General features: G+C 42.7%; 1 protein-coding gene across 5 annotated transcripts in view; it reads left to right on the top strand.

Annotated features, from left to right (window-relative positions):
* The window catches only part of PLCE1 (phospholipase C epsilon 1), a 328,855-nt gene that overhangs the window by 229,984 nt on the left and 72,605 nt on the right, over positions 1-26,266 (top strand). For all 5 annotated transcript variants that reach the window (XM_067024972.1, XM_059054408.2, XM_059054405.2 and 2 more), the window contains 4 exons: positions 5,205-5,350; positions 11,237-11,495; positions 13,557-13,762; positions 24,486-25,161. In XM_067024972.1, the coding sequence (XP_066881073.1) occupies positions 5,205-5,350; positions 11,237-11,495; positions 13,557-13,762; positions 24,486-25,161 (1,287 nt within the window). The remainder of the gene's footprint in view (positions 1-5,204; positions 5,351-11,236; positions 11,496-13,556; positions 13,763-24,485; positions 25,162-26,266) is intronic.

The raw sequence follows: 26,266 nt of genomic DNA, 5'->3' as shown, positions 1-26,266 counted from the left end.
ATCTGCATTTGAATAAACACCCCACCACCACTCTGGAGATTTTGATGCCGGTGCTCCATGTTGTGAGGAGTACCGCCTGGGCAGGGGCATCGTGTGTGTGTGTGTGTGTGTGCGCGCGTGTGTGAGCACGTGTGTCGGTGTATTGCCTGCGTGTGCATGCCGCATCCTCTAGTTCAAGTGTTGTTCTAGTAAAGCTCAATGGAGGGCGGGTATAGATGTGCACTGCATACAACCCAATTCAGAGGAGCTTTGTCTAGAGAGACTTTCATTACCTTGTTTAGATTTCTCCATTTGAGGCTGGACTTAGCAGTGAAGGTGACCAGATACCCGTTACAAAGGATCATCTTTCTACGAAAACTTGTGCTCAGCATGTTCAAAAAAACTTCTTGGCAGGAAGTCATTTGTCCCCTTTTTCTGGACCTGGGAACAGCAGTAGGAAGTGTTCAGGCCTATCCCCAAATATAATATCTGACCATTTGAAGGCTGAGAATCCTTTCTGCCTACGGCCTCCTGGGACTCTGAATGGCCTGCCTGCTGGTCAGGGGCACCGAGCATCCCCACACTGGGGATGTGGGAAAGATGGTCTCGGCCCTCGAGGACTTAAGGTCTGGGGGGGGAGACAGAACAGACCCATGTGAAAGAGTCAGGCACACAAATATAACAAAGCTAAGCCAGATGCAAATCCACACAGCTGTGAGAATCCAAGTGCAGACGTGAAGCTGCACTCGAGGTCCGACATTCAGTGAAAGAGAAGCAGGAGGAAGTTGCGTGTGGGGTGTCGGTGAGCCATCAGAAAGGCCTTCCCAGGGGAGGTCGCATGCGTTCATTCGTAGATTCTCCTTAAGCACTTACTGTGGGCTCCGCTGCTGGTGAGCACGGCAGCCCCAAAGTCAGCCTTTTGGGGAATGCGGTGCTGACTGCCCAGGGAGTCTGGAGCACCACATAATGCACAGCACATGGACCCAGCCCAGTTGGGACATCAGGGCAGGCCTCCTCAAGACAGCAAGGCTTTCATCAGATTCCTGAAGGCAGCCCTGCCCCTAACTTTAGGGAAGTCAGCATGAAATACAAAGAATGGCCCGCCTGTGGCCTTCCCACCTCCTCTTTCCATCCTGGCTCGTATGCCTGTGTATCATGTGGACACCTCAGGCCTCAAGTGTAAACTCCATCAATACACCACCCTCCCCACTTGGCCAGCCTTCAGGCCTAGAGTTATGATCTACCCTCAGGAGGACTGATCTAGAAAACAGGCCCTTGCCGGCCTGGAAGTGAGCTGTTTGGACAGGGGATTGGGAATCCTGTGTCTACAGGGGTGAGCGATCTGGAGGTGGGTGCACAGCCAGTGGGCAGACAGGTTCCCTCCTTCCCACAGGCTTCTCACTCTATGGGGGAACACAGCTGGATGAAGGCCAACATGGGCCTCTGTAGCTCAGGGCATGGGCACGGGGATGGACTGCAGGTCTAAGCACAGTTCTGCCCAAAGGATGAGTCAACATTAGCTAAATCGAAGGTTGAGGGATGGGGCAGAGGTGGGGCTTCCCATAGAAGGAACAACTAGTGCAAGATCCCTAGGGTGGGAAAAGCCTGGTTCACCTCCCTAAAAGCAGGAGTGTGGAGAGAGCCAAGGTGAGACTGGAGAACAGACAGGGGCCTCAAGGGCCAAGATAAGGATTTGGCTTTACAAAGGACACAGGCAAGACATGGTGGGCCAGGGAAAGGTCATTTTGAATGGAGCAAGAACATTCCTCCCAAACTAAGCTTGTGTGATAGCAGTAAGGCATTTGATGTGAGAAGAGGGGGCAAACTCTTCACTTTGGCTGGGCCTCAGAGTCCTGAGAAAGGCCTGGGAAGGAAAGAAAAAAAAACAATTGTGGAGGACTTGTAGGCATGTAGGAAGGGGTCAAGGTCATCAGGGTAAGCACAGAGCCTCTGGGAGGAATGCTTAAAGAATTAGGCTGGGAGCCAGATTCTCTCTTTATGCTGTGCTGACCATTGAAATAAGGCAAAATAATCTGCCACATTTAACACCTTTCTGCTCTAGGACTGCTCCCTATGTTTGAGTCATAGTACTGTACATGTATGCGATTTTTGTGTTTTTCTGTGTGATTTCAGTGTCCTGAAATTCTTTCTGGATTGGCAACACATCCCCTTGTCCACTTAGTAAATATGACCATGTTTATGCTTTGGGCTACATTTTACAGTCATCGCTGAATGCTTGTTTCCTTTTCGTGTCATTTATTTTTTATAATTAGTGCTGACACTCTCGTTACTTAATGCCTATGGAATAATGAATACATTAGGCCACAATAAGAATTGTCCCTGGACTGTAAGCAGATGTTGGGGGGTGTATGTGTGTGTGTTTGTGTGTTTGTAATAACAGTGCTTACATAATCTCAATAACCAAGCCCTGGGGACTCACACTCAGAGACAGAACAGTTGGCTTAAACTAGGTTTCCATGCGAAATATGGTATCACTGTTTTTTTCTTAGCATTGTGGGAAAGTATATGGAAAATGATTTGACTGACAGGAAATAAATCTGAATGTGTGATCAGGACTGAGGCACAAACCACTTGGTGGTCTGTGTCTGCTCTGTGAAGCAGGTCTCTCCAAGGGAAGATATGTTAATCCTTTCAGATCACTGCACTAATAAGTCACTGTGTGGTACCAGAATAGCCTGAAAGTACAGAGACTTTGCAAAGACACTGATTTGCCATCAATTTCAACAGGAAAGGAGCTAAAGCCATAGAAAGAATATAGCCAGAGCCTCAAGAATTAATGCATCAGGTGTCTTTGAAGAACCATTTTAACTTTTCAGGGTTTTATTTTTATTTTAAGGAGATGGATTTGGATTCCTAGCTCAGATTCAATGATGTTATGATTCTGAGTGTTTTCTGATGATTTCTTAGAGCAGGATAGGGCTTATCAAAACTAATCACACCAAAGGAAGAATTGGTTGGAAGCATTAATGACACTCAGTCTTTGCTGGCAAAATAATGTCTTGGTCTAGAGAGCCAGAGTTTCACCAGCCTGGTGACTTTTAGCTGGGTAACCTGGTGAAGGGACAAAGCTTGGAGACAGTGAGCCAGGGATTTCTCACAGCTGCAGGAGAGGGGCTGGTTTTGGGAATCCCAAAGGGCTCCTGTGTGCTCAAAGCAGTCCCAGGAGATCAAACGAATGGTTATCTTCTTCCAAGAGGCTCTTAATTCCTTGCAGGATGATCTGGACGATGGCTTGTCCTAGGGGTCTGATTCCAGATCTGTTCTCCTGATGTTTCACAGGAGTTCAGCCAGGTCCAGAGCAGGTAGAGATCGGTGGTGCCTGCTTAGAGCCCACTGGGCTCGTGCTGGGCTCAGCGGTGGCAGGTGGCCCATCACATTTTGCTTCAGCAAATTTCAGAAGGGAAGAGACCAATTGTTACTGCACTGCTCCTGGCTGCTACCAGATTATAACCCGGTATTAGCACTGAAACTCTCTGTTGCTATTTCCCTATTTGTTTTTGTGTAGGGAGAGGAAAGACATGTTCAGCATCAATCTCTTCTGTTCTGCTTTCTTTATTTTTTTAATCATTTTTTGGTACTCTTCTCGGTACCTTCTCCTTTGATTCCATCTCTGTCTTCAAATGTGCATCTCTTATTGAGTGCTTAGAAGGACCTACCAGTGCCAAGTTTACAAAAACTAGCTCCCTTCATCAGTTGAAAGAGCACCAGTCTGGGAGTCCTAGCTTTGACATCAAGAATTGTGACCTTGGCAAATCATTTCTCCCATGAGCCTTGGATTCTTGATCTGGAAGAATGGGGTTGGACTGCCCTCTGTGGTTGCTGCCAGCACTAAATGCTATTCATTCCTCTCATTTTATTTGGAGGGAGGGAGTCAAGGAAGTGGTTGCCTTAGACCTTGAACCCTTTTTTCCCTGCAGGCTTCTCTGTTCAGGCTTCACTCTCGCTCAAGCCAGGGAAATGAGTTGCTCCCCAGGTTTCAGCACTTTTGCTAAACCAAGTACAACTAATGGGCCATGTGGGTTCAAGACCAAGGCTTTGATCTATTAACAACTGAACTTATCAGCCCAGACCTTAGCCAGGATGGAGAAAGTAACGTAAGTGAACACTAGTGTTCAATCACCAAAGTACAGGTAGCAGCAAAATAATCTTAGCTATTAAGCAAAGGATTTTGAGGCTGCATACCATAAAGGGGGGACTTTAGTAGTAGATTATTATTAAATATTATACTCCAGTCTGTGTAGTACGAAAGACAAATCACATTAGACTAAATTTAAGCCTACAGCAGGATAACAGTATATACATTAGGCATTTAGTGAGTGGTTAATAGGGACACCTCTGGGCCACACACCTGGGTTCAAATTCAGGCTTTGCCAACTATTGGTTGAGGACCTTGAGCAAGTCTCTTAGGCCCTCTGTCCTTCGTTCGTCATCTATAAAATGAGCATAGTTATAGTTCCTGACTCTTAGGATTTGTTGTGAGAGATACATGAGTTAACATATATGAAGTGCTATATTGGTTCTATTATTTAGTCATTTGAGGAGCATAATAGGTAATGCTTTTGTGAAAGACAGTTCAAAAAAATTTTTTTGCGTTTTTTCATTTAATATTACACATTTTACTATTTGACAGATGGACTCTCATTTATGGGCTAAGTGCATTGATTGCATTTATTCTTGCTCTTTCAGTCAAATACATTTAAATCATAGTTATCCTTAGGCCTTGTTTTCTTATGGTCTCATGGAATTTTATAGCTGAAAAGGGATTGTATAAATTACCTTTCAGCCTCTTTTTTTTTTTTTTTTTTTTTTTGCGGTACGCGGGCCTCTCACTGCTGTGGCCTCTTCCGTTGCGGAGCACAAGCTCAGCGGCCATGGCTCATGGGCCCAGCCGCTCCGCGGCATGTGGGATCTTCCTGGACTGGGGCACGAACCCGTGTCCCCTGCATCAGCGGGCAGACTCTCAACCACTGCGCCACTAGGGAAGCCCTTCAGCCTCATTTTAAAGATGAAGATGAAGAATACAGAGAGGTTAATTCCATTGCAAAGCAGTGATGGAGCTAGAGCTTCAATTCAGTCTCTTGGCTGGGTCCTTCATTTCCTAATACTAAACTGACTATTTTTTTTAAAAAATGTTTCTTATGGAAAAGTATGTATCAAGCTTCCAGCGCATGGTTTCAGTGGACGCCCCTCTCTGCATTCTGCAGGTGAGCTCCTGGGTGACGTGGCTGATCCTCACGGCGGGCTCCATGGAGGAGAAGCGGGAAGTCTTCTCATATTTGGTGCACGTGGCCAAATGCTGCTGGAACATGGGCAACTACAACACCGTCATGGAGTTCTTGGCCGGCCTCAGGTATGGGCGGTGGGGAATATGGTTTTCTGGGGGGTTTCTGAATGGCACTGAATTAATTGTCTGGGTAACCATATTTACCCAAACCAGGCAATTGGTAGTGACTATTTGGGGGAAATAACCTCTGCTAGCACCACAATCCGTGTCCCTCAAAGATGCTGCAGAATTCAGAAGTCACGATCCTAATTCGCTGTGTCTTCTCTGATCCCATGCTCTTGGCCAAGCTAAGTATCTGATTGCATAACTCCATCAACCCCATCACTTACCTGTCTCTTCCCCTGCTGCCCTGTAAGCCCCACTGTTACCTATCTCTTCCCAGCTCTGCCTTACGAATTATCCCAGCACTATAAGCTCCCAACTACTGACTGCCCTTAGCAATAGCAGTGGCCACCACTGATAATAAGCATTGAATAATGTTAACTGTCATTTTTATTGAACACTTACTATGTGTCAAGCATTGGACTAAGCATGTTCCGTGCATTAAATCTTTTAATTCTCAGAACAGTTTTTGAGGTAGATACTATTATTATTCCCACACCATACAAAAGAAGAAACTTCTAACTGAGGTAAGAAGAAATTAAGTCATTAGCCCAAGGTCACCTGGCATGGCTGGGATGTGACTGCAGGCCACCTTGAGTTCAGAGTCCGTGCCCTTAACCTCTGTGGTATCCTGCTTTTACGCCTTCTCCATCAAGCTAATAATAAGATCACCATTCTGCCAATAAAGCCTCCCACCTTATTCTGTTTCAGCTTCGGTTACCTTGCACAAAGTAGCTGCTTCTCACTCTTGCAGGTGTAAGTATGGTGTGAAGGAGACGAGTATGAATGGTCGAATGAGAATAGCAGAGAATCAAATCCTGGCTCCCCCGTCTGAATAGCTGTGTGATCTGGGCAAGTTACTTGACTTCACTGAGCCTCAGTTTCTTCATCTGTAAATGGGGACAATAATGAAAAGCATCTACCCCTTTACATAGGATTTAATGTGATAATGTAAAGTGTTGAGTATGTTTGTCTGGCATGTGGTAAAGCTCCAGAAAGAGGACCTGTGATTGCTGTTGTTGTTGTCTGAGATTCACCTTCCCATTGAGGGTTCTATAAATCTATAGATAGATCTATAAATAGATATTGCTTCATAACATTTCAAAGTTTTTCTTTGATTCTCCAGGCCCTACATAGGGATTCAGGGTTGGGGGTGGAAGGGAAAATTCTGAGTTGGAAATTTTTCTGTCCTCTTGAACTTTCTCAACTAAGAATAAACTCAAATGATCATGTCATTGGCATTTAAAATGGTCATACAAATGCACCAAGCATAGCTCAAAAGAAGGAAAAATAGGAAAAATACTGGGAGAATAGGAGGCTTTATCCAGATGATTTGGTTCTCTTTGTGATAAATTTTCTACAAAGAATTTGTGTTACTTTTCATTAAAAAAAAGGATGATCATATTATGATAAAATAGTTCTATTTTAATGGTGCTTATCCTCTGTATTTGACTGGCAAACTGGTGCAGACTGTTGTCTGGGGACTTCACCTCTTCTCTTTGGGATGTCACTGTCCTCACAGCTTGGCAGCTGGCTCCCTCCACAGTGAATGATCCAAAAGAGCAAGGCAGAAGCTGCAGTACCTTTTATGTCCTGGCCTCAGGAGTAATACACTGTCACTTCTGCCATATTGGACTGATCACATAGGACCAGCACTGATTCATTATGTGTGGGGACCACAGTGCAGTAGGACGTGTGGATCTTTGGAGGTTGGCTGCCACATACCATGTATTAGAGCAGGGGTCTCCATCCAATAGTGGTCCATGGCCTATTAGGAGCTGGGCCGCACAGCGGGAGGTGAGTGGCAGGTGAGCGAGAGAAGTTTCATCTGTATTTACAGCCACTCCCCATCGCTCGCATTACCACCTGAGCTCCACCTCCTGTGAGATCAGTGGCGGTATTAGATTCTCATAGGAGCTCGAACCCTACTGTGAACTGCCCATGTGAGGGATCTAGGTTGTGCCCTCCTTATGAGAATCTAACGCCTGATGATTTGAGGTGGAGCTGAGGCAGTGACGCTAGCACGGGGGAGTGGCTGCAAATACAAATTATCATTAGCAAAGAGGTTTGACTACACAGAGACTATAATAAGTCAGTTGCTTGCAGACTCATAGCAAAACCCCATCAGTGAGTGGCCAGTGACAATTAAGCTGCATCTTACGGAGCACACTGGACATAAGCAACATACTTCAGGTGTCACGGTCTCCCATCACCCCCAGATGGGACCATCTAGTTGCAGGAAAACAAGCTCAGGGCTCCCACTGATTCTGCATTACGGTGAGTTGTATAATTATTTCATTACATATTAAAGTGTAATAATAATAGAAATAGAGTGCACAATAAACGTAATGCACATGAATCATCCCACAACCATTCCCCCCGCCACCCCTGGTCTGTGGAAAAATTGTCTTCCACGAAACCAGTCTCTGGTACCAAAAAAGTTGGGGACCGCTGTATTAGAGACTCTCTTGATACAAGAATGGCCTCAGAATGACCCGTGGAGACCTTTTAGACCCAACTTAGTTTGAATTCAAAATCCAAGAAGTCCATAGAGTCAGGTAACTCTTTCTTAGATGAGGAATAACCCCAAACCAGCTAACCTCACCACTGATTCCGGGCACCCCAGACCCACTGCTACATAGTTTCATGCTCCTATATTTGGCTTAAAACTGAACTGATCTTTACAAATAGATGGGTAAAAGTACCAAGTTTAATAGCTCTTTGGCTGGAACAATATATACAGGAGGTACGTTGCTAGATGTCCTTATGATGGAATGATCATGGAGGAAGAGCTCATGTGTGTACTTTCAGGTTTGAAAATATTTAGATTACAGGTAATTGAACTACAACAAAGTAACTGAAAGTTTTTTATTTTTAAAACAATTAGATGAGAAGGGGGCGCTTACTGTTAAGTGACTGCTTTTCTGTATACTTTGTACATTTTGCTTCCTCAAACTAAATTCTCAGCTGGAAACAATTAGAAGTACAAAGATTTACATATAACAAGATTTACTCAATTTTAATGTCAATATAAAATAACCCAAGTGTCAACTACACCTCAATTTTAAAATAATAAAATAAAATAACCCAAATGAACAACAATAGAAAAATGAAGGAAATAGCATGAGGCAGTCATACAATGGAATATTATTTAGCCACCAAAAATTATGTTTATAAAAAATTGTTAATATCACTGGAAAACAAGTAACATAAAACACATAAAACTACATGGGAACAAAGCAGTCTATACTTAACCTCAGCAATATTTATACAACAAAATTTATAAAATGTTTAGACCAGAGAGACACAAATACAATAAATACTGGAAGGAAATATACCTAATGTTGTCTGTGGGTGGAAGAACTATGGGTGGACTTTCTATATTTTTGGTATTTTCCAGGTCGTCTGCGATGGGCGTCTACTACCTTTATAATCATAAAAAGAAATAAAGGTTTTTTAAAAGTGTCAATTCTCAATCTAACAAAAAATCATTGATCTTTACTGAGGTTTGTCTTTGCCCCCAAGAGTACTCTGACGGCTCCATTACTCATGGAAAGAAGGATGATTAAATAATGAGAAGCAAGTCTCATTCATGTATTCACTTCATTTATTTAAACTTCTACTCCATGGCCTCAAAAGGATTCTCACCACCTTATACCTGAGAATCGTACAGCAATGCCACAAAAGCAGGTTGCCTGAGAGTACCTACAGCGTGACACCATTTGTATGAAGTTTAAAAATGCGCAAACAATTCTACAAACTGCTTAGCGATATCTGCCTGTGTTGGGAAAGTATCAGGAATTGGAAGGGAAGGAGAGCACTAAAGTTGCAGTTTTGGTCCCCTGTGGTGAGAGAGGGAGGAGGATGTGCTCGTGGAGGAATCCACTGGGTCCTCAATCATATTATTAATGCTTTATTTTTTAAAACTGAGAGGTTGATGTGTGGGTGTTTGTCATGTTGTGCTTCTTTATGTCTTTTGGATATCTTAGATATTACATAATGATCTTTTAATCCAGTCTGATATAAATCAAAACTTCAACTTCTCATTTAAAGCTTCACTCTTTCCCCGATTTTGCAGCCCAACCAGTCTGAGAAAGCTGCGGTAGTGTGGGAAAATATGGTTTATCTTTTCTCTCCCTCTCCCTCCAACTCAGGGTCCCTGCAGAAAAAATGGGCAGGAAAGGAGAGGAGAAGCGTGGAGGGGTAAACGGAGCCCGTGTTACTTGACTGGGGCAGTGGTGATCTGGCCTTGGAGCCCCCACTGAGAGCCATGAGGGGTGGTTTCAGGGTTACTTCCTAGTTACCTGCCTTAACTTCACCCGCTGTCCCATAACGACCTCCCTGCACCGTTACCTGGTAAGGGGCAGTGCACCTCTGGCCTGGCTGACTACTCAGTCCTCCCCGCTACAGTGTCTAGTTCTGGAAGTCCTACCCTCACAGGCTCTTTCCACTAAGTTCACCTCACCGGCAGGCCTTTCTAGATAACTCAGGCCCCACTGACTCTCAGAGTCCATTCCTGACTCACAGAAACACCCAGCGCTTTGCCCGCCCAGACTCTGCAAATGTGAGCCACGCGCGCTGGAACCTTCTCCTTCATGTTGCCATCAGGCAGCTCAAGGCAGCCTCTCATCGTTAGATTTCCCCAGGCAAGTCACACACCAGTCAGTCTCTGACCAACAAACTGCCGGGACACAGATCAGCCTCTCCATGGAGTTCCCTTGAAGCCCCTGCACTTGAGTGATTTCCTCCTTCTCACGTATGGTGCCCTGACAGCCCTCTCCAAAGAAGCATTTCCTACGTGGCTGCTCAGACCCAGTTCCTCTGCTGATGGAGCGTGGGAGACCTCTGAGGACAGAGCAGTTTGGGTCTCCTGGTGCCAACCCGCTGCCTCTCTTTAGAAGGATCGATTCAACGTCAGCTGTTGTTCTCAACAGCAATTTCAAAATAGGAAAAATCTCATTTAACATCCTTTTCTGCAAATAATACTTTAAGATAATGCCCCTCAAGACAGGCCAGTGACTTAATGTCAAAGCTGGATTCAGTAGAAGCAATTCAACAGAAGAGGTCAAAACAGGCTTCTTGGGTATCACTGCGGGACTGGCCTTATCCAGTAACATTTAAAAGATCAAGAGGAGTGGATGGAACACGTTTCCTGTGGGTGATCCTCCATAAATACTTGTAGAAACCATATTACCCAGGAAGTTTCCCTTTTGGGAAATCAGAAAAACTCAAACTTAAGTTCAGGGCCCACCTTCCGAAATTAACTCCTCGCACATGTGTGCGTTTGTTTTTTGGCTGCATTGGGTCTTCGCTGCTGCGCGCTGGCTTTCTCTAGTTGCGGCGAGCGGGGTCCACTCTTCGTTGAGGTGCGCAGGCTTCTCACTGCAATGGCTTCTCTTGTTGTGGAGCACGGGCTGCAGGCGCGTGGGCCTTAGTAGTTGCAGCACGCAGCCTCAGTAGATGCAGCACGCAGGGCCTAGAGCACGTGGGCTTCAGTAGTTGCAGCGCGTGGGCTCAGTAGTTGTGGCACACAGGCTTAGTTGCTCCGTGGCATGTGGGATCTTCCCGGACCAGGGCTCGAACTTGTGTCCCCTGCATTAGCAGGCAGATTCTTAACCACTGCACCACCAGGGAAGTCCCCACATGTATTTTTGTATGTATCTGTCCTATTTAATTTTGTGTTTCAATTTATTAACGTAATATTCACGTCATTTGGGAAATCCTAAATAAGTATTAAAACAGAAAGAAAACATGAAAAAAATGAATTTTGTATGGAATTTAGGCTATTTACTGTAAATTATATTATTTCTCCTTCAGTCTAAAAAAAAAAATGTCTTTGACTTGTAATAGGTCAAGAAAAGTCTTAAAAATGTGGCAGTTTATGGACCAGTCTGACCTGGAGACGATGAGGGGCCTGAAGGACGCCATGGCCCAGCATGAATCTTCCTGCGAGTACAGGAAGGTGGTGACTCGGGCGCTGCACATCCCCGGCTGTAAGGTGGTTCCGTTCTGCGGGGTGTTTCTGAAGGAGCTTTGTGAGGTGCTTGACGGAGCCTCCGGCCTCATGAAGCTTTGCCCGAGGTACAATTCCCAAGAAGAAACTCTAGAGGTGAGGCCTTTCAAAATCCTCATGGTCTGGAGAGTCGTTGTTGCCTCCTGGCTTGTCACTCACTAAAGCCAGAAGAGAGACCTTTCTGAGCCCATGGTTATCAGTTGTCACTATTGTGTTGGGTAACAGGTTCTTGAACATTCCAGAGAAAAGAATGCCAACTAACACTGTCGGGGCTTAATATTAAGTTAGCTTTAATGGCGCAATGTGAAAGTACAAGTGCAAATGGGTATTGTTTCCTGATTTTTTTTTAAAGGTTGATGGGGTTTTCTTCCCTCTTATTGGGTGGGAATGTCTGGGTGCAGGGGATACGAGAAGTCAAGCGAGAGTGGTAACTTTCTTGGATCAGTGGAAGAAAGACTGAAGGGAAGTTAACACTGCCTTCCTTTCCTCCTTTGTGGGAATCTGGTAGGTCTTCGAAGGACGAGCTCTGGTCTCCTGATCGCGCTGCCTCCGTTCCCCCCAGCCCATTGCTTCTCATTCCTGACCCCCAGTGTGGAGAAGACCACAGAGCTTGGACTCAGAGCATTGGGCATTGGAGAGAAGGGGCATTGAGAAACGGAAGAAGATATGGAAATCTCTTATACAGTGTTTAGAAACGAAAGAAGGGACCAAAGGGGGGGAACTTTACAGAGAATTTTGAGGAGTCCCATACCTGGAAGTCCCATACCGAAATCTAGAGTCATTCTCACCATGGTGACAGCACCCACTGCTGACCTTACACACACACACACACTCTCACACTCACACACAGCCCTTCTCAGTGGCAGTGCGAAAACTTCCCCAAACTGCAGCCTCTTCCAGGTCACCTGGGAACAAAAGCATCGCCTGGCATCAGGGAGACTTAGAACCTCTGACAGGTGCCGGCAGCACTACTGGCTTGCATCTCCTTGGCTTATGTCGGGGGGATAAAGTACAAGAAATGGAGGAGAAAACTTAAAGCAAGCCCCCCTACAAGCTGCACCCACGCTGCCTCCCTCATGTCTCAGAAGGCAGGAACACCCTATCTCATGGCCTAGCTGCCCCTCTTGTTACCGACCAGGGTTCTTGGCCTTCCCCAATCAATAGAAATCGACTAGAGGCCAGACAAGAAATTCAGGCAAGGCTTTATTGGGGCCCCTGGTGCAGCAAGGGGGAGTGAGAACAAAAGAAGATAGGTTCCCCTGCTTGCTTGCTCCCTGAGCGGGGGTGGGGAGAGCTTGTTCCTTATATGGGGTGAGGGTAGCGGTGTGTCCAGGGGTCGGGCCAGAGGGGTGGCTTAGGTGTTTTGCCAACCCCTCTGGTGGTGCTGTGTGTACCGGGCATGCTCAGTACCCAGCTTTTGCTCCCCACTCTTCAAAAGTGGCAGTTGGGTTCTTTTGGTCTCTTTGTATCTTTTGGGTCTCGAATTTGCCCCAACTGTGCATGCACCCAGTTATTTTTAGTCCCGTACAGTTTCTTTGTATTTTGTTGCTGGAGGAGAGGTGTGTTCAGGTGCAAGCGCTGCAGCACTGCAGCAAAGGGTCCCAGGTCCCAGCCTGTCTCACTCTGACTTCTGATGGGAGAAACTTCCTGATCACAAATACAGACAATAAGAGCTTATAAACCAGCAGGAAGCCTCTATGTTACCATAAGATGTATGGGAAATAAAGCAAAATGTCCCCCTTTCTCCACCATTTTCTTGGGCCCCAGTAATTTTATCCAGTTCCATAGAATAATACACTTTTGTCATGGTTTTTCTCAATTTTCACTACAAGGATAAAATAACCCTGTCCTTCCTCTGTAAAGTGGCTTATCTTCTCCCTAGGGAACCTTGAAATAATATTGTTTTTTATGTTGTAAATTCAAAGTGGAGTGTTGATTCCTAGAGTGTTGATTCCATAGTGGAAACAAGAGTGAGTTTTGGTATTTCATGCGGTGAAAGGAAAAAAATGTTTTTCCTGGAGGTTTTCTTTCCCCCAGTAAAATAGGCACAAATGCCATTATTTATGACTGTTACGATTTTGTTTCTCTAGCTAAGTAGGTTATTTAGATGTAGTATGTGAAGTTGCAATCACAAATCCTCAATATATTTTTCTGTAGTTTGTAGCTGATTATAGTGGACAAGATAATTTCTTACAACGAGTGGGACAGAATGGCTTAAAGAATTCAGAGAAGGAGTCCACCGTCAACAGCATCTTTCAGATCATCAGGAGCTGCAGTCGAAGTCTGGAGACAGAGGAGGAGGACAGCCCCGGTGAAGGGAACAGCTCTAGGAAGAATTCCTTGAAGGATAAAGCCCGATTGCAGTAAGTTTTACATTTTAAAAATTGGGATGCTCATTTCTTCTTTTTCCTACTCCAGTTTGGTTTCAGATCAAACCTAATAAAAACTCACCACTTGGGCTTCCCTGGTGGCGCAGCGGTTGAGAGTCCGCCTGCCGATTCAGGGGACACGGGTTCGTGCCCCGGTCCGGGAAGATCCCACGTGACGCGGAGCAGCTAGGCCCGTGAGCCATGGCCGCTGAGCCTGCGCGTCCGGCGCCTGTGCTCCGCAGCGGGAGAGGCCACAGTGGTGAGAGGCCCGCGTATCACACACACACACACACAAAAAAAAAAACTCACCACCTTTATCAGTAAACTGTGCTTCTTTATCTTTAAAATTTACCAATTCTGAATTAGGATTTACCTGTCTAATCTGGCTGCTCTGTTCTAAAATTACTGCTCATAATTTAACTTCTTTCTATCTGTTACCCCTTTTTAAAAATTAGAGCTATCCTACCATTTCTAAAAATTTAACAAATTAAATTTCAGGATTAAAACCATGATCCTTTATTTCATAGCTTCTATAAGAATGATTTTTATTATAATATGGAGGTCCCTGAAAAAATTAAAAATAGAGTTACCATGTGATCCAACAATCCCACACTCCTTGGGCATATATCCAGAGAAAACTCTAATTTGAAAAGATACATGCACCTAAGTGTCCATTGACAAATGAATGGATAAAGAGGTTGTGTGGTGCATATATACAGTGGAATACTACTCAGCCATAAAAAAGAATGAAATAATGACATTTGCAGCAACATGGATGGACTAGAAATTATCATACCAAGTGAAGTAAGTCAGACAAAGACAAATATCATAGGATATCACTTATATGTATAATCTAAAATATGTTACAAATGAACTTATTTACAAAGCAGAAACAGACTCACAGACATAAAAAACAAATTTGTGGTTACCAAACAGGGAAAGCAGGGGGAGGGATAAATTAGGAGTTTGGGGTTAGCAGATATAAACTACTATATACAAAAGAGATAAACAACAAAGTCCTACTGTGTAACACAGGGAACTAACTATATTCAATATCTTGTAATAAACTATAATGGAAAAGAATATGAAAAAGGATATATAGTATCCTTTGTAAATAGTATCCATAGTATACTTTATAACTCAACTCTACTTCAATTTTAAAAAGGGTTTTATTCATCACTAGGTGGGGCACAGGGGTGAGTATTAACATATTTTTAAATCAAATATACTGAGTTAGTAGGGTTGGAGTTAGTCATACCCAGAAATCAGCACTGTTACAGCTCTCCCCAACCTCTGATGATTCTAAGGCAGGTGGTAACTCACATTCAGGTGGCATCTGCAGCTTTGTAATTGCTCAGTTGTTTCGATTGCTATTTATTGACAAGCATGGCAATCGAGCCAGACATGCTTGCTTAACCCATGGCCAGATGAGAAGTTCAGAAATCAGTGGTCTTAGGGCAGGCATTACATCTCTTCAAGGCCATTTACTCATGGTCAAGCCCAACTCAAATGGCAGAGCCTGGCCCAGCTGGTGGAATCCTTGAGCACCACCCAAAAGTATGACATGTACTGACTTTGACATCTTGGCCACAAAAGGTTTTACTTGTGTTGAGTACTCATGTGTCATACCTTGCGGTTGTCTCTGAGTCCTTGCGAGACATTGCTGTTTATTTTGCAAAGCCTTTCCTGGTTGTGTGTGTGTGTATGAGTCTACACTGGGAAGGAGGACAGTGTTTTTGGAAAATAATTTTTTTGGAATTGTAGTGCTAGATCCTTAGAATCATTTGTGAACACACAAATGAACGCTTTGTTTCTGAATCCCGAATGCTATTATTAAGGAGGTGAATCTGTATTCCAGGTTTCTCCAAAGTCTTTGGGCTTTTTTTCATACCTCGCTTCTTAGCTCATTCCACCATAGAGGACCCAGGTGCTCAAAGATTAACCACCCTTAACACAATGCCTCGTCCCTAAAGCTCAAATCTCACAAGTAGCTTCTACCAATTGTTCTTCTTAGTTGATCTCAAGTCAAAGATTATTTGAAAGTTTTCTCACTAATTTTTGCTGACATTGGTGCCACTGTATGTATAGAGAGAGGACCATCTACAAATAAGCACAAAGAAGCATCTCATAGCCACTTAAGTCCTTAATCTATATCTACCTCTATCTACCTGTCTCTATACACAGGTATCTATGTATATATCTACATCCTCCTACTAAAGATTTTGTAGATGCTTACAAAAATAAATATAAATAATTGAGGACATTAAGGAAAAGGGAAAATATTTTGTAGATGCTTATATGAATAAATATAAATAATTAAAGGTATTAAGGAAAAAGAAAAATAGGAGAGGAAAAAATAAAACATACAGAAATGTATACTGTATAGTCTTTACAGTGACTAAATTTTGTTCGGAGATAGTGACCATAGGAAAGAGGGAATCAGGATTCACAATATTTGTAAAGAAAAATCAACAGATGTTTGAGAGAAGCATGCCTGTTCCTCATACTGAGATCTGGCTGAAATTCCTTCCTTAAATCCTACTATAAGGGATACATCATCCCTGAATAGATAAAATTTCACATGACTGTTTTATAACAGCCTTCACTTGGGGCCGTGTGTGTGTGTGTGTGTGTGTGTGTGTGTGTGTGTGTGTGTAGGTGTATATATTACTTACAGGTGTCAGTCTTTCTAAAATACTTTTAGGAATGCTACCTTTGGTTGAGCCTCAGAGACCAAGCCTCTGAGCTTTCATTTACCATCCTTTCCTTTTGCCTGGGATTCCTTCAAGTGATAAATTTCTTACCTCATAACATCACCTCTCATGAAATCTTTATTTCCAATTTTCTGCTTATTCCCTTGTCTCCTCCCTAATCATTTTATCATCTACATCCTAAGATCATTACTCTTCCACTTCCAATTTTCCAGACTCCGCTTATAAGCACTCTTACAAAGGGAAAAGAAGCACAAAAATGCAAATATTTCTTTTACAAAACCTATGAAGTCCTATTGAAATCCTCACACTGAAATTTATGCACCTCAGTACCAGTAAGTTTTCTTACCCCACATGACTGCTGTTTTGAAAAGAACCACTGAACGCACAAGATGGGGGTGAGGGTGCTTAATAAAACTCACGGAAACCAGATCAGCGAGCACTGTTTCTGAGACCATCTGCCAGGACTTCACAGAGAATCCATTCCTGATCCAGAGTCCCTCATTAGAATATACAGCACAGGGTTGTATGTGGAGAAGGGATTTCCAGATCCCAAAACCCATGGGAACTGTGCTTTCTTGTTGATTTGGCGGAAACAAAGACTCTATAAACAATAACCTCCAGCCCCTGTTCCTATGGCAGCCACCAACCCTGTGAAAATGACATCAAAGAAAGAAGGGGCAATCTCATGGTCCTTTGGTTCACCCAGCCTGAAGGGTACTCTAATAATTTTTCTCAAATATCTCGGCTACTCCTGCCAGAACACCCATTCAAAACACTCACAGAAACCCCAGAAAAAATGATCATAAGAAGTGAAGACCTCAGCAGGAAAGGAACAGGGTTGAAAGAATCTCAGAATGTCAGTGAGATCTTAAGGTCAACTCATCCAACTCATCATCTCCCTGTACAAATGAAGAAGTGTTACCCGGAGAGGTGAAGTCACTTGCCTAAGTGGTGCCTAGCAGAGCTGGGTCGTGAACCTGACCGCGTGATCAACTGCAAGGCAGGATCTTTTCTCCTACAATGTTTAAGGCATTTCTTGTCACTGTGGAACCCTCAACTTTTTTTTATTTCTAGTTCCTGTAGTTTAGGAACCTTTGAATTCTAAAAATATTCCAATTACATTTCATATGACCTATAAAGCTCATTAATAATGACTTTTCAAATTTACCAGCATGAAGAATAATGAGTTTTGCCTGTGTGAATATGTCATGAAGGCGTAAGAGTAGCATATAGCACCATTGTAGGAAAATGGGAATTAAGAATATTTAGATGTATAGAGAAGAGTGTTGGGTCATAGAGGAGCCGCAGGTTCTTATTAACCATATTGTTAAGTGAGAGAGTAGCACTGACATACATGCACTACCAAATGTAAAATAGGTAGCTAGTGGGAAGCAGCCGCATAGCACGGGGAGATCAGCTCGATGCTTTGTGACCACCTAGAGGGGTGGGATACGGAGGATGGGAGGGAAGCTCAAGACGGAGGGGTTATGGGGACATATGTATGCATGTGGCTGATTCACTTTGTTGTACAGCAGAAACTAACACACCATTGTAAAGCAATTATACTCCAATAAAGACGTTAAAAAAAAAAACAACCCGATATTGTTGACCCTCTTTAAAATGCTGCAGCTTAAAAAGGTTTTGTCCATTTGTAGAAATTGGATATAAGTATATAACAAGTTCAGACAGAACCTTAGAATGGAGGCTGCTTGGGATGAGTAAATGCTCAAAGTCTGCAGTCACATTGTTTGGGCCTGAATCTTGCCCCCACCACTTACTATTTGTGTCACCTGGGTAGGTGACTAAACCTTCCTAAGCCTCCATTTTGTAATCTGTAAGATGGGAATGATCATAATGCTTTATAAGGTTGTTGTAAGGATTATGTGAGAGGGTGCATGTAAAATAAGGAGTTTTGCATAACAAAGGCATATAAATGGTGGATATTGTAATTAAAGCCTGCCATCACACCCTTCAAATACCAACCCAAGTCCTTAAGGCGTGGCACCCGTGGCAGCAGTCACCATTTTAGGAGCAGCCCTCAGTCACCCTGCCCTTCCTTACAGGAGAATACAGAGTACTCTCTGCTCTTCCATCCCAACAACCTCCTTAGAGACTTCCCTGGAAGATGATCCAACCCACAAGGATAGAAATAAAAAAGCTGAGCGTGAGGATCTGAGAAAAGATCAGAGTTACAGGATTTGCCACACATACACACACACTTATGTGCACACACAAAATAATAAAATGATAAGAAACCAATCACTTATTCTCCACAGAGGATGGTGCAGACATATCCCAGCCTTACAAACACCTACCTCTTAACAGCCTTTAGGGACAGCTGACTGCCTCTGACCAGCCCAGACCTTAACATGATCTCCTCCCACCAACACCCCACCCCCGGCTCTGCTGGGGGTATCTGGGGCTGGGGATACCTAGGACCCCCCCTCTCTTTCTCTCTCTTCCTGTCTCCTTGACCAGTACCCAAGACCCAGTCCTGCTTCTGTGACCTGTAACAAAGAAAGCCATTTTCCCACTATCTGCACAACATTCAGTTTAAGCTTGTTTATCACTTGAATCTCAGCTTGAAACTTGGGCACCATTTTTACAGAGAAGCAATGGTTGTTTGGGTTGCTGTGTTTTAGGATATTGACTTTGCAAATACAAACGGGGCAATAATATTATTAATATATGATATGTTATTATTTATCAAGAGCCTACTTTTAAACAAACACTGTTCTAAATACTTTACATATGTTAAATTAGTTAATCCTCACAGCAATTCCATTTCATTCAAGATCTCACATCTAGCAGGGCCAGAATTTAACCTCACGTAGGCTGACTTTGAAGTCCGCACACTACCGAGCTATAATTTAGAAGCTGCCTGTGGTTGAGGAGGTGCTAGGTTAATTAGAAGCAAGAAGTTGCCAGAAGCAAAGTTAAAACTCTGGATTTTATTCCTGGGAATAGCTATAGCAAGTCCTTTGCAAAAGGGGTACATTTTCCTCTAACAAAATTAAATTTAGACTTATCACTTGATGAATCATGTTTATGCAATCATATTAACTTTGCAGCAGTAACAAAACTTTATGAAGAAAATACATAACCAGGATGATAAATAGCCCACTTGTACCCTAATATAAGATTTTCATCAGGGAACATTAGAAAAGTGTTTATCTGTCAGTTTATGGTTTCTAACTGAAGGGTGCTTTAGAACTTCTTCAGAGATCAGATACAAACTTTCCTTCTCTTTTCACTCCTTGGTCCTCTCGTTAAGGCATATGATCTAAGTTTGACTACGCAGTTTCTTTGCTGGTAAACCACATCTTTGATGTGGTTAATGCTACTTGGTTCCTGAACAACTCTTTAAGTTCCACCTTATTCCTTCTTGTAAACCCACAGAAACTTGTCTCCTGAGAGAAGCAGGCACAGAAGTTCATAAAATTCACTACATGATCTAAGAGACAAAGCTACTAGTTTCCTTCTTGAAATGATCTTATTTCATTGCAAACAATTGTCTGTTTTATCTTGGGCATTAGTCCTTGGAAGAATGGCTTTTTTTTTTTTTTTTTTTTTGCGGTATGCGGGGCTCTCACTGCTGTGGCCTCTCCTGTTGTGGAGCACAGGCTATGGAGGCGCAGGCTCAGCGGCCATGGCCCACGGGCCCAGCCACTCAGCGGCATGTGGGATCCTTCCCGGACCGGGGCACGAACCCGTGTCCCCTGCATCGGCAGGCGGATTCTCAACCACTGCACCACCAGGGAATACCTGGAAGAATGTCTTTTAAAGGAATTATTAACACCTAGCATTAATTCTCTTTGTGTTCTAAAATAGAACTGATGCTAAGAAAGACAGTGTCTACTCTCTCTCTCTACTTAACCTCATTTCTGAGCAGCAGAAACAGGCTCCAGAAAAGCCTCCTAATTTTTCTTTCCAGACACTACTTTCTATAATGCCTGTAGGTTTTCACTGGAAAATGCTTGATTTAGCTCAGAACCCAAATTAAATGGAATATGAAAAACACCTTTTCTCATGCTAAATTAAAATCAGAAGTTCTAAGTCCAAAGTAACATATGTTACATTTCGTGGGTACTGATGCTCACCAGTTGAATCCTTCCTGCTCTTTATTTTATATATCTATATCTATATCTATATATAGATATAGATATACACACACATATATATAATTATATATAATCAATTATATATAATTGAATTACTTTGCTATACAGCAGAAACCAACACAGTATTGTAAATCAACTAGTACTTCAATAAAAGACTCCTTCCTGCTCTTTAAAAAAAAAAGCCAAGAATTGTGACAAGAAGAATGTGGAAATGGTCCCAGAGAAAGGAAATAAAAAGATTAAAGAACTTGGATGTGGCGCTGAGGAAAGCCCCTCTAGAGGAATAGCTGGGCTGAGAAGTGGCAGGATGAGACCCTGGTCTTTTTATGTTTAATTATAATCGCGTACTTTACCAAACCAGATGCTGTTCTGAGTCATTTACAAGTATTACCTTATTTGAGCTTCACCATTACTCTATGAAATGGGTATTGTCTTTTTGCCATTAACAGATGAGTAAAGTGAGCCTCAGAGAGATTGAGTAATTTGACTAGGTCACACAGCAAAGAGGTAGTGGAGCCTAACGTTAAACCCAAGGTGACTCTAGAGGGCATGTTCCTAACTACCACATATATATATATAAGGCATGGAGAGAAGTATTATGTAGGAGGACATAAATATTGGTTTTCCATTGTTACTGAGAGCAATTTCAGAGGGATGGAGCTAAGTTAAACACAAAGGATTTCCTTCCCTTTTCTTTCATTCTTCACTTTTTATGGTGAAATGTGATATTTTTAAAAGTGCATAAAAAAGAGGGGATTTGCACCTAGCACCCAAATTTTGATTTCTAATAACATTCTTCAGTGAAAGAAAGCAAAGCTTCTTGGAGAAATGGCTGATTCTAGGACTGGGACAGGAAGTACACTAGATGAGCCTGGAGCATCTTGTGCCAAAAACTAAAGAAGTGCTGAGAAAAAAAAAAAAAAAACATAATAATGAGGTTATGTCAAAGAACTACAAGAGCCAACTGAAAAGAGCTCCCGATTGCCAACTGGAACTATTTGAGCAACAAAATAAAGTAGTATTAGATTATAACCCAAAGTATTATGTAAATATTCATGAGTCCATATACATAAATGATAAACAAATAGGGGAGAAGAGACAAATCTCCCGTGCAGAAGAATTCCAAATAACTTATGTATACACTCCACCCTCTAGAAGGTAGAGCAGAATTCCTTAAGTGTGGGCTGCACGCAGTGACTTCCTTCCAAAGATTACAGTGTAGAAAGGAGTTCTTTTTTTTTAAAGTAACTTTGCAGTGGACGTGACCAGCACTACCTCAGCCAGGTCAGCATCAACAGAGTAAGTCGTGTTGATAGTATGTTCCCTGAATATGGTGTGATGAGAATGGCATTCTACCTCTGTGGTCTTCCTCCCCAGAAGCCAGAGCCCCAGAATAATTATGAGAAAATTAGAAAATTATCAGGCAAATTCTAATTGATGGTCATTCTACAAAATGCCTGACCACAGCTCCTCAAAACTGTCGAGACCATCCAAAACAAGGAAAGTCTGAGAAACTGTGACATAAAGAAATATGATGGTTAAATGCAATACAGGTTCCTGGATGGAATCCTGGAACAGAAAAGGCAAACGGGTAAAAAACTAAGGAAATCTCAACAGAGTATGGACTTTAATAAATAATAATGTATCACAGTGTTGACTCATGAATTGTGTCAAATATACCACCCTTAATGTAAGATGTTAATGATAGGGAAAACTGGATGTGGGGTATACTGTCTTTGCAATTTCTCTACAAATCTAAAACTATTCTAAAATTAATTTTTAAAAAAACCTAATGTTTTTGAATAGTTTCAAGTGAATGCATGTGTAACTACCACCCAGAGTGAAAACATTGTCAGCACCCATAAAACCCTTGTTTCCCTTCTCAATTATGTCACCACCTCTCCCCCTAAAGAAAAGTTCACTGCTGTGATTGTATGATAGTACATCCTGCTTTTCTTTCTAATTTTACCACTATTATGCCTCTCTAAACAATATAGTATAGTTTTCCCTGGTTTTGAAATTTATATTAATGTAATCATACAGTATATATGCCTGTATGTCTCGCTTAAGATTTGTCCATGTTGTTGCAGGTAGTCAGCCATTGCATGTTCATTTTCATTGCTGTGCAGGATTGTGTTGTATGAATTACTTCAAATTTTATTTATACATTTTATTGTTGCTGGACATTTGGGTTGTTTCCAGTGTTTCCAGTGTGGATGATTTGAAAAGGATATTCTGACCATCAGATTTATGAGATCCCTTGTGGATTTCTTTTCTTTCTTAAGAATATCTATTTATGTGGGGCAAGGAAGAACCTCTTGATGTTTGAAAGCAGTAGTGAGATGTTGCTCAGGGACCAGGATCTAGACTGAGAGTCCGAGAAGCCCAGGGCTGCTGTTCATGCCTTGCCAAGATGCAGTCAGCTGCCCAACTGCCTCAAGATAATGGGAACATTCCTTCCCAGGGATGTATGGACCAACTCCTTCTCAATTTTATCCACCACTTTGCTAGTGATATCTATGGCTCAAACAGTAGAAAGCTTGATCTTAGTAACAATCCCTCATGCTTTGAAGAGAACAAGTCTCTCTTAGGCATGTTCCTACCAAGTGTCCAAATAGAAAGGAAGCAATAAAGACTCCTTGCCTTCCCCCTAAGATCCTTCTGGCCCTGGTAATCCAGGTTCCTAACTCAGGGAAGGCAACTTGCTAGACTGTCCAAGCAGACAAGTCCTTTACGTGCACATGTGCACGCACAGGTGAACATACACATACAGTGAAAATCTAAGGTTGAGTCAAGGAGGGCTGTTCTTGCTCATCTGGCACCATGACAATATTTCCCAATGAGTGCCTTTGAACTAATTGTATTTTATTTTTAACAGAGACACTTCTCAGGCCCACTTATTAAGTCTTGTTTTGCCTATTTTAGCCCCATTGTATTTTGTTATGACCAAGTAGAAGGCAACACACCTAGTAATGAAGAGCCCAGGCTAAAGAGTCAGACAGATCAGAATCCTGCCTTGGGTAGGTGTCTTCTGAGTTGGGTAACCTGGAGCAGTTACTCGTCCCTTCAGAACCTCAGTTTCCCCATAGATTTAAAAAAAATTAAGAAAACTTACTTTGCAAGTAGGTCAAATAAAGTGCAAAAATGTATGTAAAGTATTTAACACAGTTCCTGACACAAAAGGAAAAACTAATAAATAATGAAGATTATCATTGTTTACATTAAAAATGCAATAACTGGGGACTTCCCTGGCGGTCCAGTGGTTAAGACTTCACCTTCCAATGCAGAGGGTACGGGTTCAATCCCTGGTCAGGGAGCTAAGATCCCACATGCCTCGCAGCCAAAAAACCAAAATATAAAACAGAAGAATAGTGTAACAAATTCAATAAGGACTTTAAAAATGGTTCACATTTTAAAAATCTTTTAAATGCAGTAACTAATCTACTAGTTCCTTTCTTTAAACCTTTGGTCAGACATATTGTTAAACATAAGGTTTTCAAATACAGCTAAAAAACTTACTCTGGGGCTTCCCTGGTGGCGCAGTTGTTGAGAGTCCGCCTGCCGATGCAGGGGACACGGGTTCGTGCCCCAGTCCGGGAAGATCCCACATGCCGCGGAGCGGCTGGGCCCGTGAGCCATGGCTGCTGAGCCTGCATGTCCGGAGCCTGTGCTCCACAGCGGGAGAGGCCACAACAGTGAGAGGCCCGCATACCGCAAAAAAAAAAAAAAAAAAATTACTCTGTGACTTTTAGCATTTTATATTTTCTATGCTAATTTGAATTCATAGTGGAATTAAAAATGGTGTCCAGTGTCAGTGAAAGCTTTTTGTTGTTCTCACCTCTGATTGTAAGACAGACCAAATTTGTATCTCTTTCCGATCAGGTTCATAATTGGAGATTTGTTGGATTCTGAAAATGACATCTTTGAGCAGCCCCAAGAATGGGACCCTCACGGATCAGAAGAGCCACAGAAGGCCTTTGACCATGGGACAGAGCTCATCCCGTGGTACGTGCTGTCCATCCAAGCTGATGTACACCAGTTCCTGCTGCAGGGGGCCACGGTCATCCACTATGACCAGGACATGCACCTCTCTGCCCGCTGCTTCCTCCAGCTTCAGCCTGACAATAGTACCTTGACCTGGATAAAGCCCACCACTGCTTCCCCAGCCAGTGCTAAAGCAAAACTTGGTGTGCTTAGTAACACATCCGAGCCTGGCAAATTCCCATTACTGGGCAATGCTGGATTAAGTGGCCTGGCAGAGGGGGTCTTGGATCTGTTTTCAGCAAAGGCTGTGTACATGGGACACCCTAGCATTGATTTACACACTGTGTGTGTCCAGAACAAACTGAGTAACATGTCTCTCTCAGAGACTGGTGTGACACTGCTCTACGGGCTTCAGACCACGGACAATAGATTATTGCACTTTGTGGCACCAAAGCACACAGCTAAAATGCTCTTCAGTGGATTGTTGGAACTCACTAGAGCTGTGAGAAAGATGAGGAAGTTCCCTGACCAAAGACAGCAGTGGCTGCGGAAACAGTACGTCAGCCTCTACCAGGTAAGGGGTACAGCCTTCCCTCTCTCCTCAGTGGTATAATTCTCCAGATATAATTATAAAAACACACTGGACAACTAGACCACCAAGGTTCATTCTCCCAGCTCTGTCACTTCCTACCTGAGTGATATGGAACAGCTTTTATTTAACCTCTCTGTGCCTCAGTTTCTTATCATAAAGTGAGAATAATAATGATACCTATTCATAGGGTGGCTGTGAGCTTTAACTGAGTTAATATGGGTAAAGCCATAATGTAAATTCGTAGGTATAAAGAATAGTGTCTGGCTTATAGTAGGTCCTATTATTATTTTGTATGAAAACAGTGACTGTGGTCATTGTACATCTCACATCTGGAAAGAAACAAGTTAATAAGTGAAAATGGAAAGCATTGTATCTGAATGCTTTTATTATTAATTAGGGACTAGCTGATATATTGGAAACCTTCACTTGGGAAATTGAAATCCTGTTTCATCTTCTAATGTGCTCCGTGACTCTGGGAGGGTTATTTAACTTGCTGTGTATTGCTGCTGAACTGTAGGACTTTTAAGGTTAAAAGAAACTTTCCCAAATGTGAGATAAACTCATACCTAGAGTTCTTCCAAACCAGATTTGTAGTGGCAGCAGCTCTTAGGGGTCAGTTTCTCACAGTCACAGCTTAAACTGAGTGAGTTTTTCATTAACCCTAAATTATCAGGTACTTTGACACTCCAGCTAAGGGAGGCAGGAGGCCTGGGCTGAATGAGGTGGTGAGAAGAGACACAGGCATAACCAGAGTAGCACACTTGTGGAGGAAGGAGGGCAGAGATTGCTCGGAAACTGAGTCATAAACCCCAGAACAAGGTGACACTGTTAGTGTTGTTGTCAAATGAGTTGTACAAAGTATTTGGTTTTTCTTTGCTATGCTTTTCTATCTATTGGAGGAGGGGGGAGATTATCTTTTCTACTAGTGTCACAGAACAAATAGAAGTATGATTTAAATTACTCAAATAACTGATTTCATGCACTTTTCACAGTGCTAACATGTTTCTGACAAGTAAAAACATCTTCCCCTTTGGAATGTTAGTAGAGGCACATATAGGACCCCTTCTTTCCCCTTTTCCCACATCCA

The sequence above is a fragment of the Kogia breviceps genome, chromosome 2 (assembly GCF_026419965.1).
Source record: "Kogia breviceps isolate mKogBre1 chromosome 2, mKogBre1 haplotype 1, whole genome shotgun sequence".
NCBI classification, from domain to species: Eukaryota; Metazoa; Chordata; class Mammalia; order Artiodactyla; family Physeteridae; genus Kogia; species Kogia breviceps.
Note: the sequence above shows the minus strand (reverse complement) of the source record. Positions and strands in the feature narration are given on the sequence as shown.